At 41.6% G+C, this 21,137-nt stretch overlaps 1 protein-coding gene across 2 annotated transcripts in view; it reads right to left on the bottom strand.

The window, feature by feature from the left end:
• FLT3 (fms related tyrosine kinase 3) overlaps window positions 1–21,137 on the bottom strand; it is a 99,037-nt gene that overhangs the window by 37,044 nt on the left and 40,856 nt on the right. The window contains exons 4-9 of one of the 2 annotated variants that reach the window (XM_030818590.1): window positions 18,325–18,440; window positions 13,441–13,570; window positions 10,980–11,107; window positions 10,342–10,481; window positions 10,091–10,244; window positions 8,982–9,150 (exon numbers count right to left, since the gene is read on the bottom strand). In XM_030818590.1, the coding sequence (XP_030674450.1) occupies window positions 8,982–9,150; window positions 10,091–10,244; window positions 10,342–10,481; window positions 10,980–11,107; window positions 13,441–13,570; window positions 18,325–18,440 (837 nt within the window). Of the gene's footprint in view, window positions 1–8,981; window positions 9,151–10,090; window positions 10,245–10,341; window positions 10,482–10,979; window positions 11,108–13,440; window positions 13,571–18,324; window positions 18,441–21,137 lie in introns of those variants that run through there. The other variant, XM_030818591.1, reaches the window with a different exon arrangement.

Here is a 21,137-nt window from a genome sequence, read left to right as displayed (position 1 = left end):
GTAGCTGGGATTACAGGTGCCCGCCACCACGCCCGGCTAATTTTTTGTGTTTTTAGTAGAGACAGGGTTTCACCATGTTGGCCAGGATGGTCTTGATCTCTTGACCTAGTGATCCACCCACCTCAGCCTCCCAAAGTGCTGGGATGAATTATACATTTTTAAAATACAAATTACTTATTTTCTACAACAATGCTTACTGCCCTGAACACTGCAATAAAACTTTTTTTTTTTTTTTTTGAGATGGAGTCTCACTCTGTCGCCCAGGCTGGAGTTCAGTGGCGTGATCTTGGCTCACTGCAACCTCTACCTCCTGGGTTCAAGTGATTCTTCTGCCTCAGCCTCCCAAGTAGCTGGGATTACAGGTGCATGCCACCATGGCCGGCTAATTTTTATATTTTTCAAAGAGACAGCGTTCTCCATGTTGGCCAGGCTTGTCTTGAATTCCTGACCTCATGTGATCCTCTCTCCTTGGCCTCCAAAAGTGCTGGGATTACAGGCATGAGCCACTGCGCCTAGCCTTTATTTTATTTTATTTTATGTAATTTTTCCGTAGAGATGGGTCTCACTATGTTGCCCAGGCTGGTCTCAAACTCCCGACCTCAAGCCATCCTCCCACCTCGGCCTCCCAAAGTGCTGGGATAACAGGTATGAGTCACGATGCCTTGGCCTATGAAGAGTGTTTTATATTCACCTGCTGATGGCAGCAAAAGTTTACTGGAAGTTTAAAGGCAGTTGTAGCAATCCAAGAACTCATTCATTCGTTCCTTCATTCAACTGTCAATGTTAGAACCTGTTTGTGACGGAAATTGAGGACACAACAGCAAATTCAAAAAATTGGGTTTCTGTTCTCACAGAATTTACAATTTGGTGGTGAAGGTAGAGGGGTCATAAGCAGTCAGAGTGTGGGAAGTTTTTGTGATAGGAGAAGTAAAAGTTCAGATTTGAGGTTTCGGAGCATGACAAGAGGAGTGTTGTTTAATGGAGGAGAATGGGAAAGGAGAGAAAAGAGCAAACCCAAGAGGCACCAGAAAAAAGAAATGGCAGGGGCTGGATTGGATACAGAAGATACAGGGGAGAAAATAATCCCAGTTGGTCCCCAAGACTCAAAACACACCTGTAATCCCAACACTTCGGGAGGCTGAGATGGGTGGACTGCTTGAGACCAGAAGTTTGAGACCAGCCTTGGCAACCTAGTGAGATCCCATCTCTACAAAAAAAATCCACAAAACGCCACTGCATAATTGCAGCTTATGAGCCCACGTTTGTGTGACACCAATATTCTGTGCCCTGAACTCGTAAGCCAAGGTAATTCTGACTGTGTATTGTGAACAAGAGAATTCATCTCTCTGACCTATCAAAAGTTTCAGGCAGTTAAAAGTTAACCTTTGGGCAGGTGCAGGGGTTCACATCTGTAATCCCAGCACTCTGAGAGGAGGGTGCAATACTTGAGCCCAGGAGTTCGAGATCAGCCTGGGCAATATGGCAAGACCTTGTCTCTACAGATTTTTTTTTTTTTAATTAGCTGGGTGCGATGGCACACACCTGTGGTCCCAGCTACTTGGGAGGCCGAGGTAGGGGAATCCCTGGAGCCACTGTACTCCAGCCTGGGCAACAGAGCAAGACCCAGACTCAAAAAAAAAAAAAAAAAAAAGGCTGAGCATTGAATAAGGTGTTTAACCTTGTTTTGCTTTGTTAACAAGAAGGCTGAAGAAGTCAAAAAGGGGAATTTCTTATTCCGACCTATTTCTGGACAACAAGGAGGAAACCACTGGTGAAGTGGAAACAATAGAAAGATCGGGGGAAAGCCAGATTACAACCCTAGGGAGGAGAAGAGGAAACAGAGCTCCATGCCAGTGCCCGACCTCAGGAAGGCAGTGTGGAAGAGGCTGGCGTGGAAGTGGCCCAAGAGAAGAAAGGAGTGAGCTTCTAAGAGGGAAAGTGTAATTCTCTCTGGACAATGGCCAAAGACCCTGAAAAAGGAGAAGAGAGGAGGTAATAAAGCCAGTGCGGCTCACCAGGGACCATGTCAGAGACACCAGTCAATTCAGTGGAAAAAGAAATGACCAGTACAATTACTCATCACGAAGCAGACCAAAGCGAAATGTTTCGTAAACATTTTTCTTCCTCAGTCTTCTGTGCTGTCTTAACAGAGTGTGGTTTGCCACGGTTTAGAAGAGATAGCACTTGAAATATTTTTCACTCTTCTGAACAAACTCCAAGTAGGAAATTGGTCACATAAATAGCAGGAACACAAAATTGAATATCCAAATGGCTTTAAACTGCCTTTCCTCATGCTTATGACAGTTAACCCTGGAAACAATGACAACCGAGTCCTGACACCATGGGAATTCCAAGGGGACTAACCAATTAGGCTGATTGGGAGATGCAAAGCTTCCTCTTTCGCCTAGGGGTTTTCTACAAATGGCCAGCCGGCAGGAGACCGAGGTCAGGACATTTGAGTTTACAGTAAAACAATACCTCGGTGTCTAAGAAGATGCGTTCTCATTACAACTAAGAAAAGGGGTTTCTTGGCTGGGAACGATGGCTCACGCCTGCAATCCCAGCACTTTGGGAGGCCGAAGGAGGAGGATCACTTGAGGTCAGGAGTTTGAGACCAGCCTGGCCAACATGGTGAAACTCCGTCTCTACTAAAGATACAAAAAAATTAGCCAGGCACGGTGGCATGCGCCTGTAATCCCAGCTACTCGGGAGGCTGAGGCAGGAGAATCGCTTGAGGTGGAGGTTGCAGTGAGCCGAGATCGCACCATTGCACTCCAGCATGGGTGACAGGGCAAGCCTCCGTCCAAAATAATAATAATAATAAATAAATAAAAATAAAAAATAAAAAAATAAAAATGTCAAAGAAAGAGAAAGGAAAAAAAGTAAAGTTGATGCCCATCAACAGGAGTTAGTTAAAATAAAAATTTCTAAAAAGTGGAATACAATGCAGCCATTAAAACAATAACGTAGATATAACAACATACTTATTAGTATAGAAAGATACTCGTGATATATTTTAAGTAAAAAATCAGATTACAAATGGTACATTATTTCATGTTTATATAAAGACCCATATTGTATGTTTCTATCATGGTGGCTACGTAGAAAAAGTCTGCAATGTTATCTCTGGAGGTGGAATTATGGTGTTTTTTTTTAAAGGCAATTTCAGAAAAAAAGAATGAATAAAAGGTATTGGCTTTGCCTTCTGTGATGGGGCAAGTAATTTAGCCTCAATTTCCACATTTCATAAAATGGGATTATGAGGGTTAAATGAGGTAATACACCTATAGGATTTCGCACAGGGTAAGAGCTCAAAGAAGGATCTTTTATTCTCACAGAATGGCTTCATAAGATGTGGTTAATAACTTACAGCTGAGTGGGGTCTTGGGAAGACCTGCAGCCGGGAATGCTGTCTCAAACTGCAGAAGTGAATGGGAACAGGATTTAGGTAGGAGCTGCTGGTATTTCACTCGACTCAAACTTTTCTCTCATTTTCCCTCCTTTCTGTCCATGCTCAAGGCTCAACTCCTTCAGAAAATAGGAAAAAAAAAAAAAAAAAAACCACTCCTCTCCCAGGTTCCATAATCTTCTGTAACTGTGTGTCACTCACTGTATGTGACAGCCTGCTTTTCAGTTTGTGGTTCTTCTGAGCAGGACCCTGGCTCACCACCCAGAACCCAAACGACCACCACACGGCTGTTTACCCCATAAGCACTCGGTTAGTGCCTACTGTGGGCAAAACTTAGATTCACAGAGTTGGAAAGCTAAATATTCCAGGAAAAAGGAAAACATCAGGCTTAGGCAAGGCTAAGGAGAAGGTTTCAGAAGAGGTTACTAAGTAATTACAACAGTCCCATTCCTTTTTTTTCTCCCCATAAAAGTGGAAAAAGCTAAGGTAGATTTGGAATTTGTAATTAAGTCTGTAGAGATAGGAAATTATACAAACTAATGGGTGAAATATCCTGGAAATCTTTATCAGGACCAGGACACGAGGACAGCTAGAAAGTTATAATTTAATAAAATGTAAACATATAAAGGCAACTCCTAGTAAACTTTGGCGTAATATTTGAGGAAGTAAATTGGAGAAATGAAGCCGTGAAAGTGGGGAAGCCGAGAGATTTCTGGTGCACATACCATGACCACACCGAAGTTTTTTCAGGGGTAGTGTTATTACAGGGGCCTTTCAGTAACAGATGTTTTAAAAATTGTATCACTTTGCCTATAAAATCTTGATACATGACTAAAATACTGTACTTCACAAACCAAATTCGGTTCAATTAAATTGTTGAATCTAGGTGGTAGGTAAAGAATGCTCACGCACTATTATTTCAACTTATTAGTAAATTTGAAACTTTCTATAATAAAAAGTCAAAAGGAAAGACAGGTGCAGTGGCACATGCCAAGTTGCAGCTACTCAGGAGGCTGAGGAGGCAGGATCACTTGAGCCCAGGAGTTAGAATCCAACCTGGGCAACATAGTGAGACCCTGACTCTAAAAAGCAAAAAGAAGCCAGGAAAGGTGGCTCACAGCTGTAATCCCAGCACTTTGGGAGGCCGAGGCTGGCGGATCATGATGTCAGGAGTTTGAGACCAGCCTGGCCAAGATGGTGAAACCCCGTCTCTACTAAAAATACAAAAATTAGCCGGGTGTGGTGGTGCATGCCTGTAATCCCAGCTACTCGAGAGGCTGAGGCAGCAGAATCACTTAATCACTTCCACCAGGAGGAGAATCAGTTAATTACCTCCGCCGGGAGGAGGAGGCCGCAGTAAGCCAAGATTGCGCCACTGCACTCTAGCCTGGGTGACAGAGGGAGACTCCGCCTCAAAAAAAAAAAAGCAGAAAGAAGGGCCAGGTGCGGTGGTTCATGCCTGTAATCCCAGCACTTTGGGAGGCCGAGGTGGGCGTATCATTTAAGGTCAGGAGTTCGAGACCAGCCAGGCCAACATGGCGAAACCCCGTCTCTACTAAAAATACAAAAAAAATAGCTGGGCAGGGTGGTGCATGCCTGTAATCTCAGCTACTAGGAAGGCTGAGACAGAAGAATCACTTGAACCCGGGAGACGGAGGTTGCAGTGAGCCAAGATCATGCCACTACACTCCAGCCTGGGCGACAAAGTGAGACTCTGCCTCAAAAAAAAAAAGAAAGAAAGAAAGAGAGAGAGAGAGAGAGAGAAAGAAAGAAAGAAAGAAAAGTGGAAATGACCCCTGACTATAATCTAGTCCTCCATCCCCATCTCAACATAGAGCCTCATGTGGAGAGAAAAAGACATTTAGAGCACTCAGAAGTGTGTTCAAATTTTGTGTTGTTCGTTTCTTGTTCAGTACTTTGAGCATGTTTTCTCATGAAGAAGGAGGGCCCATCTTTCCTTTGCTGTGTGTCGTCAGTGGCCCATAACACCTGGTACATTATCAGGACCAACAATGCACATTATTAGCACAAACATTGTAGCTCTTCAAGAACTTTCAAACACAATAAACACTGAGAATTGGGTGTTGTGCTAAGAACCATGTGCATGGTCCTTGTAGTGAAGAGGATGCTGTTGACTCATCTTTGGCCCAAACTGCACTGTGAGTTGCATTCCAGATATGATGATGAATTCATTCGTTTATTAAACACACTTACTGAACAAGGCATTGTACGAAGATAGAGAAATACGGCAGCACACCTATTCTTAGAGTTTATAAACTCCCTGGTGAGATGTGACATATATACTCATCTGTTGCCAGATAAGTAGGAATGAGTGAGGTACAAAACGCTATAGGAGTCAGGAGCTCGCCTAATTCATTCATTTGGCTACCTCTATAGGATAACAACCTGGGGTCATGGGTATGGATTGTGGCCATGGAATGAAATTACATGAAGCAGCCCACTACACTGGCCCATGACCCATATGTCAGTGACATGGTCCCCAGTTGGCAATTCTGTAAAATCTCAAAAGGTTATGCCAGATATCACCAGCACAGTAGCAATGTGTGTACATTCTGGGGGGAGAAGGAAAGTAGCATTACCTTATTCACTCTTGCAGCCCTTCACAGCATCACACCCATCAACAGGATATTAAAGTAATATTTGTTGAACTAAATTGAATTGACCCCTTATCTCTTTGAATCAGGTTCAGAAGAGATTCCCATAACGCTAAGAGCTTATCTAACATGGGGATTGGATACAAAGGAGAGAGGGGACAGTGATATGCTGATTTCCTTCTGAACACAGGCCAAGTGGTAATCAAGTCAACTAGGGTAAAGAGGGGCTGACTCCCCAACCTTCTACATTTACAAGCTTGATGGGCCAGGCGCGGTGGCTCACGCCTGTAATCCCAGCACTTTGGGAGGCCGAGGCGGTTGGATCACTTGAGGTCAGGAGTTCGAGACCAGCCTGGCCAACATTAAGAAACCCCGTCTCTATTAAAAATACAAAAAATTAGCTGGGCATGGTGGCGTGCACCTATAATCCCAGCTACTTAGGAGGCTGAGGCAGGAGAATTGCTTGAACCCAGGAGCTTGCAGTGAGCCAAGATCGTACCACTGCACTTCAGTCTGGGCAACAGAATGAGACTCTGTCTCAAAAAAAAAAAAAAAAAAGCCTGATGTTTCTGAATAATAGCTTATGACGACCGTAGGGTGATGCCTCTAAGGCAATGGTTCTCAAAAAAAAATGCCAGGGGTTATTTTTCTCAATTTGACGGTGTCTGGAGATATTTTTGGTTGTCACACGGGGAAAAGAGAATGTGCTCCTGGCATCCAGTGGGAGGAGGCCAGGGATGCTGAAAAGTATCCTACAATGCACGGGACAGTCCTTCACAACAAAGAATTATCCAGCTCAACATGCCAGCAGCGCCACTGTTGACAAACCCTGAGTTTGGGGGAGTGTGTTTCAGTCAGCTCCCAGACCAGTCTGCATTCTTAATTACCTTAAAAATGAATGCTCTGAACACTGGGGGGTTTCAGTAAGAGATGGTAGACAACTCCATGCAAACCCTGCATTGAGATTCTAAAAGTCCCAACAAGGGACTTTTAGTACAAATCCCTTTTAGGTATAAAGAGTAACACAATAATCATGAAACAAACACTTAGCAGAATCAAGGTGAAAAGAACTCCTACTCTTCATCTAGAACAGGGCTATCCAATGAAATAGAATGTGAGTCAGAACTGCAAGCCTTGTACATCATTTACAAATTCTGTTGGCTGTATAAAGTAAAAGGAAGCAGGTAAAATTAAGTTTAATAACAGATTTCATTGAATGCAATATATCCAAAATACTATCATTTTAATATATAATTAATATAAAAATTGTTTTAATTTTATTATTATTTTTTTCTTTTTGAGGCAAGGTCTTGCTCTGTCATCCAGGCTGGAGTGCGATGGCATGATCACAGCTACTGCAGCCTCGACCACCTGGGCTCAATCAATCCTCCAACCTCAGCCTCCCAAGTAGCTGGGACTAAAGGTGTACACCACCACACTCAACTCATTTTTGTATTTTTTTGTAGAGATGGGATTTTGCCATGCTATCCAGGCTGGTCTCAAACTCCTAGGAGCAAGCGATCCACCTGCCTTGGCTTCACAAAGTGCTGGGATTATAGGTGTGCCCCACCGAGCCCAGCCAATATAAAAATTATTAATAATATATTTTACATTCTTTTTTTCATACTAAGTCTTCAAAATCTAGTGTGTATTTTACAATTAGAGTACATCTCAATTTGGACCAGACACATTTCAAGCTCTCAATAGCCACATGTGGCTGGTGGCTACTGTACTGGACAGCACAGATCTAGACCTGTGATAGGAATCACTAAAGATTCTCATTAAAAAAGCAGAGTCTGAGCGTTTTGCCCCAGTTTTGAGTCAGCATGTCTGGAATGGGAGCCAGGAATCCACATTTTAAACAGTTGTTCAGATGATTCTTATATAGTTGTTCAACAGACCACATGCTGAGAAAGGATGATTTATTCTAGTCCATTGACTTGTTTGAAAGATAACATGTGGGTCTCAGTGTCTCATAGTCTAGTCCAAAACCATGTTCCATAGCATTAAAGAGACAGAGATGTCATAACTATAGAAGATATAGGGGAAAGTTGTTTTTTGTTTTCCAAAGAAGGAATGGAGAATTCCTCCCACAAGAGAATCTTCCGGCTGGGTGCAGTGGCTCACGCCTGTAATCCCAGCACTTTGGGAGGCCCAGGTAGCGTGAATCTCCTGAGCTCAAGAGTCCGAGACCAGCCTGTGCAACATGGCAAAACCCTGTCTCTCCCAAAAATACAAAAAATTAGTCAGGCATGGTGGTGTGCACCTGTGGTCCTAGCTACTTGGGAGGCTGAGGTGGGAGGATCACTTGAGCCTGGGAGGTGGAGGTTGCAGTGAGCCAGTATTGCACCACTGCACTATAGCCTAGGTGACAGAGTGAGACCTCATCTCAAAAAAAAAAAAAAAAAAAAAAAGAAAAAGAAAAGAAAAATTGTTTTTCTTAAAAAAAAGAATCTTGCATAGTTTCTCATACAAATCCCGAGGAAAACAACATTTTCCTTCAGCACTTACTATTGGGCTATTTCTGCATGTATTTTTTGAAAATTTAAATCAATACACCTATGAGTAATGTTTTTCTGTTTTTAAGGAGTTTTACTTCCTCAATCATCTGCAAATATTTTAGGGGACACTCAGTGTACTATACACCGCACTCTCAAACAGGAAGTAAAAACTACCTTGTGACTCAGAAAATGCCAGAGAACCAGACTCAAAGTAGACCAGACTAATACGGTTCTTTCTGTTTTCATGCAGCAGGTTATATTATCTAAAGGAATGGTAAGACTGCTACTGTATCCTCACATCTGCTTATTGTTTTCTTATCTCCAATTCCAACTCAATAATAGTTAAACTCATAATAAGTGAATTTGCTTCCATAAGTATAAAACTGTCCTACCCAAGGGCAACAAGCAAGGAGAATTATGCTAAAAATGATATCTTAGAGTCCTTTGTGGTCTCACCTGTATCCGTCATCGAGACCTTTTTGCTCACAAGGAAATGATTTTCGAGAGAAGGTCCATGTACATCTGATTTGTGGGTAGGCTTTAAACCTGACAGAAAAACAAAACTCTTCATATTGGTCAATTTCATAATCTTCACTTGAATTGGTAGCATTTATAAATCCCTTTTCTGTAAGAAAAAATAGGCATTTATGAGTTAGTTAATAATATTCGTATGGAAACGTATTGAGAAGATAAAATAAACTTGTATTCATCAGTTTAACACAGGAAAACTCAGGTGTTGGCATGCTGCAGGTCAGGTTGGATAATCCAAGTGAAAACCCAGGAGTCCTATCCCTAGTTCTAAGCCTGAGCTCATCATCTTTCAAAGTTAAGAAATGTTTAAAAAAAGAAAGAAGGAAAGAAAAAGAATGGGATGTAGACAATTGACTGTCTGGCCCCTGCTCTCAGCCAGCACCACTCTTTCATTGATGAGAGAGAATAAAATAAACTCAAGGCACAAATAAAAGAGCAATGTGGCTAGCAATATTCACGAGGTTGCCTTATGGAACACTTCCTTATTAATCTGCTAAGAGCATCACTATATTTCTTAGCATTTTCATTATGGCTGAACGCTGTACCCTAATCTGAGATTATTGAATTGTGGTTATTTTCAGATCCTACATACCCCACCAAAATTTCAGTGCATCTAAGGGCTTGTACTGTCTCTCAGTGCTCACTGCCCTAACAGTGCGGTTAGTTGGTTCTTAGAACTAGTATTTATTGTCTATTTTGTGTCAGGCTCTGTGTCAGGTTCTGGAACTACAAGGATAGAATGAGTTGTCCTTGTCCTTAAGAAACTTACAGTCTACTGGAGGATAAAAGTACACAAACAGATGGTCATATTACAATGTGTTATGTGCAAAGACAGTGGCATTCAAGCGGGCCTGGTTTAACGGGAAAAGGAAGAGGGTGGGCAGATTATCTTTGCAAAGCTATTCTAACTCAGTTTCTTTCTTACTGTTTGATAGTAGCATTATATTGAAATCAGAATTTGTACCACATACCTCACATTCCACACTAAAGCAACTAAAAATAGGAATAAAGATTGTGTGAGCAGCCTGCATTACCTACGATGGTAACCAAAGCTGATTGACTGGGATGCTTTGAAGAGGAACAAGTGTAGTATCCGGTGTCGTTTCTTGCCACTGATGATACAAAAGCAAACAGAATCCGTATCATAGTTCTGTTTGTTGAATAGGTACTCATCTCAAAGTAGTTGCCCTAGGTTTTAATAAAACAGAGTTTGCATTTAATGTTTTCAATCCGGACTATTAGTTAATTGTTCCTGCATTTTCAGAATACAAACTTGTCCTATTACCTCCTCGAGTGCTTTGTTTTCTAATTCCCAGGTGAGCCCAAATCCATGGTTCACATGAACAGCTTTGCACCTTATCCATAAGGGTTCTCCTACTTTAAGAAATAATTGTGGCAATGTGGTCTGAGGAGTTTGATTTAGATCTAGGAGATGAAAACATCCCAAGTGAGAAAAAAAAAGTGATTTTTGACACATCACAAATGATATCCTGAATATTCTGAACAAAGACTTTAGCATCATCTCAAATATTACTAACCACATTAATAAAAGAAGCTTTTACAGCATTAGGAGATACACCTAATGCTAAATGACGAGTTAATGGGTGCAGGAAATCAACATGGCACATGGATACATATGTAACAAACCTGCACATTGTGCACATGTACCCTAAAACCCTAAAGTATAATAATAAAAAAAAAAGAAAAAGAAAAAAAAAAAAAAAAAAAAGAAGCTTTTAGAGACTGACTCCTCTTTTAAGAAGAAATCAGCATTTACAGAATCCATAATATTCCATTTACTGTGGCCTGAAGGAATGACAGGATTTCTGAAGTTGAATGATCACCTACGCAGTTACTGTTAGTCCCTGATAGTTGCTAAGAACTGGCCACTGAAAATGAAAGTGCGTGATATTATAGTGTTACCTATTGTGAACAGCCTGGTGCATTCCCTGCCCAGTTCATTTCTGGCACAACACCTTATGTCTGTCCCAAATAACTCACGAAGCACTTTTTCCTCCTTTTTAACAACAGCTGGACTTTCTTCTTTACAGCTGCAATTAGAAAAGAAGTACTGTTTGGCTAAACAAGTTTTAAAATTACAAATGAATGCTCAAGAGCAGAACAAAGTTCTAGAGCCAGTTTTAAGGGTCAAATGGTAAACAAAAGGTCAAAAGGTAAACAAGCCCATATCTGTGGTTTCAGCTAAGAGCTCAGAAGGGAGCTAGCTACTCATTATCTCAATGAATTAGAATAACACTAAGGATAATTACATAATAAAACAGTTTAAAATTGTTCATGTTTGGTGATCTCTTTGTTGCCGTTGTTTAAAGACAGGGAAAGAAAGGGAAGAAAAATGAGAAAGAGATAAAGGAAAAAAAGAGAAGAAAGAGAAGAGAAAAAGCATGATTGGACTTTCATGAAGTTTAGCAAGGTAAGCATCCTTTTGGGACGCAGTAAGGGAGGGGGAAGCTAAAGTTTCAAAAGTCACCCGAGTTCCCATAGGAACGGAGAAGGGCCAAGGTGTCATCCACAAGGGAAGTCAGTCAAGACTCCCAAGTATTCCACAGAGCAAAACCCCTCTCCCTGCCTCAGCAGAAAGCGAACTTTTGTACCACTTTGGAACAAAGTATTTGGTACTTTTTCTCCTTCTATTTGGTCCTATTTTTTTAAAAAAAAAGTTGTTTAGTAAATTTTAATTAGTTCCAACTGCATGAATTTTTACTTTGTGAGAACTTAGCTTTGGCATATATGAAAAACTACGTAAACATTTGTACCATACTTACTATTGGCTAGGCACTGTTCTACGTGCTTTACATATATCAATTCATTTAATCAGCATAGCAATCCTATAAGTATTTGTTGTCATCCGCATTCTTCTGATGAGGCACAGAGAGTAAGTAACTTGTCCAAGGCCACACAGCTGCTAAGCAAACTAGGGTTCAAACCCAGGCTATCTGGCTCTAGATTCTATATCTTTAAACAATCATATTAGACTGCTTTTCCAGAACAAACAGTATAATCAGAAGTTAAACATTTAGTCACAAAGAATTTCTTTCTTCCTTTCTTTTCTTTTTTTTTTTTTTTTTTAGATGGAGTCTCGCTCTGTCACCCAGGCTGGAGTGCAATGGCGTGATCTCAGGTCACTGCAACCTCCACCTCCCGGGTTCAAGTGATTCTCCTTCCTCAGCCTCCTGAGTAGCTGGGATTACAGATGCCCGCCACCACACCTGGCTAATTTTTGTATTTTTAGTAGAGACGGGGTTTGACCATGTTGGTCAGGCTGGTCTTGAACCCCCAACCTCAGGTGATCCGCCTGCCTTGGCCTCCCAAAGTGCTGAGATTACAGGTATGAGCCACTGCGCCCGGCCTATAATTTCTTTTTTTTTTTTTTTTTTTTTTTTTTTTGAGATGGAGTCTCGCCCTGTCACCCAGGCTGGAGTGCAGTGGCACGATCTCGGCTCACTGCAAGCTCTGCCTCCCGGATTCACGCCATTCTCCTGCCTCAGCCTCCTGAGTAGCTGGGACTACAGGCGCCCGCCACCACACCTGGCTAATTTTTTTTGTATTTTTAGTAGAGATGGGGTTTCACCATGTTAGCCAGGATCGTCTCGATCTCCTGACCTCATGATCCGCCGGTCTCTGCCTCCCAAAGTGCTGGGATTACAGACATGAGCCACCGCGCCCAGCCTAGAATTTCTTACTTATAAGATAATTATACTTTAAAATCAGTATCTTTCTTTTTGCCCCAACCAGATGCCCAGGGAGCCAACAACCCTGGAACGTAGAGGGACTTTTACTTGTGTAGCATGATGCCCAGGAAGGGCCCTGCAGTTGATTTGTGGGGTTCCAAAAAGCCCCTTACCAAAAAAATCCTTGTCCTCCCTGTGAAGCCCACATTGGCCATTCTGTATTATTTATTTATTTTATTTTATTTATTTGTTTATTTTTTTTGAGACGGAGTTTCGCTCTTGTTGCCCAGGCTGGAGTGCAATGGCGTGATCTCGGCTCACCACAACCTCCGCCTCCTGGGTTCGAGAGATTCTCCTGCCTCAGCCTCCAGAGTAGCTGGTATTATAGGTGCCCGCCACCACACCCAGTTAATTTTTTATATTTTTAGTAGAGACGGGGTTTCACCATGTTGGCCAGGCTGGTCTCAAACTCCTGACCTCAAGTGATCTGCCCACCTTGGCCTCCCGAAATGCTGGGATTACAGGCATGAGCCACTTCACCCGGCCCTATACTGGCCATTTTTTAACTTTAAGAAGCCAAAGTTTCCTGGTTAAATGAGCATAAATTAAATTTTACATACAGCTTGATGTCAACTACATTAGAAAAAGGCCAAAAGGAAATCATGAGAATAGCAGCTACCATGGATGTGTCATACCTTTCCCCCTGTGAATCGCAAAGCACCCATTCCACGATCGGCTCTGGAACGCTCTCAGATATGCAGACCAGGGCGTCCTGGTTTTCCATTTTTCTAAAGTAAGGTCTTCTTAATGTGTAAAGCAGGGTATCTAAAGCATCATAAGTTATTAACATTTTACTATTTTAAAAATAATTCTCTTAGCAGCCCCTCAAAAAAGGATTCTATGTCATTATGAAAAGTTCGCAACCATTACATATACATATTTTTTCTTTTTTTATAATAAAGGCATCAAAAGCAAACCAACCATTCTATTAAATTTAGCTCTGGCTGCAGTGTCAACTTTAACATTTATCCTCTTGGCCAATTTCTTTGGGTATTTCACAAATCCACAGCTAACTAAAGTAGTCGAGTGAAGCCATGTGAAAATACAAATATTGATAGGCACAGGAAAAAGGAAATTAGCAATAACATATGGCTTAAACCCTTGTTTAACACATAGTTTAGACCTCAACTTTCTTCCTATAATTTGATCTGCAACTAGGCAGAAATATACTAAGATTTAGAAAGGCAGAAGAAACCTGGTAGGGTGGAGTTGGAATTGCAACAGAACTTAGAGGCTTAGTTGAGCCTCCCACTCACACTGGACCATCACACATGCGCGTGCACACACACACACACACACACACACACCATCCTTCACTCCCAGCTATTTCTAACATAAACTTTCTACTTCTACGTTGACTCTCCTAGGGACTGGAGTTCATGACCTCCCAGGGCAGGTCATTCTAATTTCTGACAAACTTTTTTTTTTAAAGCAAGTTTCCCTATACTGAATTCCAGCCTCTCTCCTTACAATAAATTTTGTTTGAAAACATTATGTATTGTTTGACATATATATATATATACGTATATATATATACATATATATATATACGTATATATATATACATATATATATATATATATACATATGAAAGAATATGTGGAGTGTAAATTTCAAAGCATAATCACAACAAATACCCACAGAGCCACTAACCACCTAATAACTAAAATATTAATGAATACCTTTTGATCTACTTTTGTGCTTCTCCCCATCTCTCAACTGTACGTAGCATTTATCCTGAATTTTGTTTATTATTCGGGGACTCTTCAAAGTAGTTATACTACACAAATATGTGGCGCTAAACGATATATTGATTTATTTCATTCTTGAGCTTCAAAATAGTGTTGTCAATCAATATGTAGCTTCCCCAACTTCATTTTTTCATCCAACCTTATGTTTTTAAGACTCATCCATAGTTTTACATGTAGCTATACTTTATTCATTTTTTTTACTGCCACATAATACTCTATTGGTAAATATATCATTATTTTTTCATTTTCTTGCAGTAGACATTTGGGTTGTTTCCTTCTGTGTGTGTGTGTGAGACAGGGTCTCTGTCACCCAGGCTGGAGTGAAGTGGTGCAATCTCAGCTCACCACAGCCTCAACCTCAACCTCCCAGCCTCAAGTGATCTTGCTGCCTTGGCCTCCCAAAGTGCTTGGATTACAGGTATGAGCCACCACACCCGGCCACAGGTTTTTGTATGATCAACCATGTGCTCTGAACTTTCCACACATTTGTACTGAGGCATGTGTATAACACTTTCCTTAATTACATTCTTAAGAGTGGAACTGCTGGTCTACATGGTATGAGCACATTCAGCCTTACACATAATGATCATTTGTTTTCCAAAGTGGTTGTACTAATTTATGTTACACAGCAGGATATGAGAGCACCTATTGCTTTATAGACTTACCAAGACTTCTTAATTTTCAACAATCTAGCAGGTATAAAATGGTATTTCATGTGGTCTTAATTTAATTTCTCCATTATTAATTTAACATGTGTTAAAATAATTAATTGGGAGGCCATTAGGCTGAGACAGCTCTAACAGCTTGAGTTCCTAGGTAAACAAATCAAAACACAACTCAAAAAAAAAAAAGTAAAAGAATAAAGGCCGGGCATGGTGGCTCACGCCTATAATCCCAGCACTTAGGGAGGGTGAGGCCGGAGGATCGCTTGAGCCCAGGAGTTCGAGACCAGCCTAGGTAACATGCCGAAACCCCGTCTCTACAAAAACAACAACAACAACAAAAAGCAAAAAACAAACCCAATTCAATATGAGCAGCAAAATGCAACTTAGCTTAATCAATGAGGAACTGCAAACTGACCAATCGAGGGACTGTCCTTCTTTAAACAATCAAATCTTTTCTTTGTCTTGCTTTCGGGAACACCTTATAGAAAGAAGCCTTACCCTTGAATCACCTCAATGGAGCCCACCTGCTTGCCATCTGGTACTGCCTGATTCATGAATTGCTTTCTGCTCAAATATACTCTTTACAACTTTAACCTGCCTAAGTTTATCTTTTAACATGTTTCTTGACCATTTAGGTTTCATGTTCCAAAAATGAAATGCCTACTCATGTCCTTTGTTCATTTCTCTACTAGGTGTTCATTTTGTTTGTTTTTCTTATTGACTTATTGACTTATATAGATTGTTTATCTTATTGACTTTACATATTATGACTATTAATTCTTTGTTGATTGTGAACTGCAAGTATTTTTTCCCATCTTGAGGTGATTTTTACTTTTTCTCCCTGTAATTTCTAACAATTGGTTCTTATCCTACCCTCTAGAGCAACTTTTTTAAAGTCTAGCTTTGATTCCATATGAAAATCTTTCAAATATTTAAAATCAGAAACCGAGATCAAGGGAGATAATTACCATACAAGGTACTTTAACTAGTTAGCTCAGGTTTCCTGACTCAAATCCCAAAAGAATTTCCTCTGCATTACACTTCAATCAATCTTATCGTCTCCTCAAAATATTTCCTTCTATATGCTACACATTCCCAATTCCTTCAACTGCTCCTAATTTAAAGAATTCCAAGTTTTCCACTATCCTAGTTGCTCATTTTGTCAGTATTCATCTTTAAAAAAGTAGAACTGAAATGAATAATCTTCTATTAATTTCCTTAATTTAGACGTTATATTTTCATGAACACTGCCAAGGTTCAAATTTACTTTTTTGGCAACCATGCCATGCTGGTGGTTAATACTGAGCTTGTGGTTGACTAAACCCTTTCCTCTTTTTCACACTGACTGTTGCCACGTCTCTCCCACCTATTTTTTGGACCCCACCACCTTGAAGAATGCTAAAAATAAGTTATAGAATAATTGTCGTTACATTTTTACATTGTAAATCTTAAGCGAAAGGAACATGCCCTAAGTATAACAGAGACACAACAGATGCCCACTTACCTTATACAACTATTTATACTTGGCAAGAAAATTTAAAAAGGAGCGAAAAAAGGAGAAGGAGGAAGAGAGGGAGAGAGCAAGAAATGTCCTAGCTTCATTCAACCTGGGGCACGTATTTACTGTCCCACAGAGGCGGTGAGGGACTAGAAAGGGGGCAGGGAACATGACCAACATCAAAGAGCAACAAAAGGTGATTCTTGGCTTTGGAGCTTGTAGGGCTCTGGTTCTATCATTTTGAGAGTAATTAAAGGACTTTCTAGAATAAATTTTGAGTAATTTTGACTTTAGCTAACAGGCTGACTTCAGAACCTTACTCCACCCCCAACCCCAGTAAGATGACACTTCTGGGGACTCTTGCGTGCTCTCTTCTGTTAGTAGCTTTGACAGCAAGACCCACACATTCTCACACAAGACCCAGGGCGGTGTGGTGCAGAAAGCCTCCAGCTGTGCCCACCACCACACCTGTCAGAGGGTCTGTTTTCTCATCTACATGCATGCAGGATCGCTGTGAACATCTGAGATGAAACAGGCAGAAGATCTTCAGCAAAGGGCAGTTGTGGTTATTCCTGACCCAGGGCACCTCTGTGGGCCAGACATTTGAGTCACTGACAAGGAAGAGGGGAGCCTGGCAAGTTGTGTCAATGTGTGTGTGTGTTGGGTGGGGGGGGGCGGGGGCTAATTTTAAGTAATATTAACCCAGGGTTTTTGGAGCACTGCATGGGCCCCTAAAGGCACGAGGACCTAAGTGAATGCAGCCACCTTTAGTCCTTCTTGGTCATGAAAGATGAAGCATCAAGTTCAGTGTGCGTAGCACTGAGTCTGTGCATGATGGGGACGAAACAAGGAGAAGCCAGAAAGCACATGCAGGTGGTGCCTCTGCCAACTGCACAGCTGCCTCCCTTGGTAAGAACATCTGGACTATTCCTTACAGTTTGCATATGGTCTGGCGTGCGTGTGGGCCTGCGCTGTAGCCCACTAGCTTCATGGGGCTATTTACATTCCAATTTTAACAAATTAAAATTAAATAAAATTAAAACTTTAGTTCCTCAGTCACCTTAGCCACCTTTCAAGAGTTCAACAGCCCCATGTGGCCAGTGGCTACTGTATTGGAAAGAGCAGACAAAGATCATTTTCATCATCTCAGAAAGTTCTGTTGGATCACACTGAGACCTTCCAATCCTGTGAGGTACGTATTTTTATCCTCATTTTACCAATAAGGAAATTGGGGCTCAGAGAAATTGTGACCTGCCATAGGTGGTAGTATCAGAACCAGAATTAGAACAGAGGTCTTCTGATTCCAAGGTCAAAATGTTTTCCATTTCTTCCCTGTCAGCCCTCTGCTAATGAACAGAGGATGCCCCAGGTGTTTTTAGCAGCAGTCACATTCTGAGAGCCCACGGCACACATCAGTGATTCATCAGTGATTCTCAGTTCTCTATAGATTCTACAGAGGGTCGACAGGAATCGAATCAATCCAACTACGTATCAAGGGAAACCTGAATATGTCTAGAGGAGCTGGTCAAGCTAATGGGTTCTAAACCACTCCTTTGAAATACTGTGGTATTCCAGGCTGGAATACTAGTAGCAGGCTGGACTTACTTCTTATACTCACTGTAAACAATATTGTGTAATTGGTAGCTTCACTCTGAATAAAAAGTAGGTATTCTCCAGCTTGGGTTTCTGTCATTTTCAAAATGATCATGGAAACGACTCCTCTGCAAAACAGGAAAGAGAACTAGTTATTTTGGAAAATGTGTGAAACTAAAAACAAAATTTCATAGTGACTAAAAAGGCAGTTTGGTACTCCAGCGTTCCCCGACTGGCACGGAAGCCGCTCTGTGGAGAACACGGCTTCTGTCACGTGGCCAGCACTCAGCCTGGGCATTGCTCATTGGACCCTGACTTTTAACCAGTCCTCCCCTTGAGGGTGGGAGAGCTCCATTCCGGTGCCATCATCTCACCTTCTCTGAGCTTCTAGGATCGAAAACTCCCATCCAAAAACACACAGGAGGCCGGGTGCGGTGGCTCACACCTGTAATCCCAGAACTTTGGGAGGCCAAGGCAGGCAGATCACCTGAGGTCAGGAGTTCGAGACCAGCCTGGCCAACATGGTGAAACCCTGTCTCTACTAAAAATACAAAAATTAGCTGAGAATGGCAGCAGGCGCCTGTAATCCCAGCTACTCAGGAGACTGAGGCAGGAGAATGGCTTGAACCTGGGAGGCGGAGGTTGCAGTGAGCCAAGATGGCACCATTGCACTCCAGCTTGGGCAACAAGAGTGAAACTCCGTCTTGAAAAAAAAAAATTTAAACTCCCCCACACAGTGTTGGTGATACAGTCCCTTTAGCAGTGGCATGCCATTTCCTTCCATAACAAAGCACCCTCTGTGATCACAAGTGCCCAGTCACCTGGTCACCAGCCTCAGCCTCAGTTTCCCATTCACAGAACACTGAGATCAAAAAAAAAATTCTCCTAGTTTGTGCCTTTCTCTGTCTAACTGAAAGAACTCAAGCAAAATCTGACAAAAGGCATGTTCCTATGAAGTAATAATTACACTGAATGTCACTTAGATGTCAAGAGAAAGATGTCTCAGTGTCAGTATTTTTAACTTTTCAGATAATCAGTAAACATAAATTGGGTTGGGGCATTCTCTTCTGAGAGATAACTATGATGTGTATTTGGTGCTATCCTCTCTCTTTAAAGCTGACAGTCCTCCTAGCACTTTGTTGAGTGATGCTGGATTTAAATTCACACTTTCTAGCCGGGCACAGTGGCTCATGCCTGTAATCCCAGCACTTTGGGAGGCCGAAGCGGGTGGATCACCTGAGGTCGGGAGTTCGAGACCAGCCTGACCAACATGGAGAAACCCTGTCTACTAAAAATACAAAATTAGCTGGGTGTGGTGGCGTATGCCTGTAATCCCAGCTACTCAGGAGGCTGAGGCAGGAAAATTGCTTGAACCCGGGAGGCGGAGGTTGTGGTGAGCCAAGATCGTTTCATTGTACTCCAGCTTGGGCAACAAGAGTGAAACTACATCTCAAAAAATAAAATAAAATAAAATAAAAATAAGTTCACATTTTCTGACCTTTAGACCCTTAACTGTGCAAAGTGTAGTCTTTCTCTAACAATGTTAGCAACAGCTGGGAGTTGACAAAGATGCAGAATCTCAGGTCCCACTGAGACCTACCCATCAGAATCTGCATTTTAAACAAGATCTCCAGGCAATCCAAATACAGGTTACATTCGAGAAGCCCTGCTTTAAAGCAGCAAGCAGGTTCAATAGTACATGGGCCTGCATTCTTAAACACAGTCAATTAGTAAGATATATACTTGATTTGCTTCTGCAGATCTATTTTGATGATATGCTTTTTTTTCTCTGAACCATTCGCCTGGCGTGAGCCACCACGTCTGCAGTCGCAGCAGTTTGGGAGGCGAGGTAGGAGGATTGCTTGAGGCCATGAGTTCAAGACTAACCTGGGCAACATATTGAGATGCCTTCCCAATAGAAAGAAAAAATGTGGCTGGCACAGTGGCTCATGCCTGTAATCCCAGCACATTTGTAGCCAAAAAACAAGAAGTGAGTAATACAATCTCAAAAGAGGAAAGGAAAATGAATGTGTTCCAAGATTTAGAACTCAACTTCAGAACTATACTCACTGTCCTGCAAATCACTTAAGAGAAGAATGTATTTGACCTTAAAAACAAATACAAATAACTGGTACTAGCTTATCACAGAGACGTTCTCCAAGACCCTATCAAGGGGCCTGATACCCCTTGCAGGCCATTTGGGTACTGTTTACTACATAGTTCCTGGAAAGCGCGTGCCTTCTCTACACCTATGGGACAACAGGACAGCCACAAGAATGTAAAAGAAAGGCTGCGTTAAGAGGGCATTTAATTGACCTATGCCCTTTGCCCTATCTCACTTCAGGAAGAGGACAAGGACAGCAGGGGGCAGCAATCAGCACAGAGCTATACAGGGTTAGGACATTACCCACACATCTTAGCTAAGACATTTTTCTGGATGAGACCAATGTTCCTCACAGACAGATCAATGTCTTACTAAATAATCTGTAGATAGCACATAACATTGCAATTCTGCTTATCATGTTGTGAAACAAAATAGATAAAATCAAATGTTCTTTTCCCAAGCATTTCCCAAAAATAAATTTCCTTTTAAAAAAAATTTTTTTTTTAAGAATTTCTTGGCCGGGTGCTGTGGCTCATGCCTGTAATCCCAGCACTTTGGGAGGCCAAGGTGGGCAGATCAAGAGGTCAAGAGACGGAGACCATCCTGCCCAACCTGGTGAAACCCCACCTCTATTAAAAATACAAAAATTAGCTGGGCGTGGTGGCAGGTGCCTGTAATCACAGCTACTCGGGAGGCTGAGGCAGGAGAATTGCTTGAACCC

The sequence above is a fragment of the Nomascus leucogenys genome, chromosome 9, assembly GCF_006542625.1.
Source record: "Nomascus leucogenys isolate Asia chromosome 9, Asia_NLE_v1, whole genome shotgun sequence".
Lineage (NCBI taxonomy): Eukaryota > Metazoa > Chordata > Mammalia > Primates > Hylobatidae > Nomascus > Nomascus leucogenys.
This window is presented reverse-complemented; position numbering and strand designations above follow the sequence as displayed.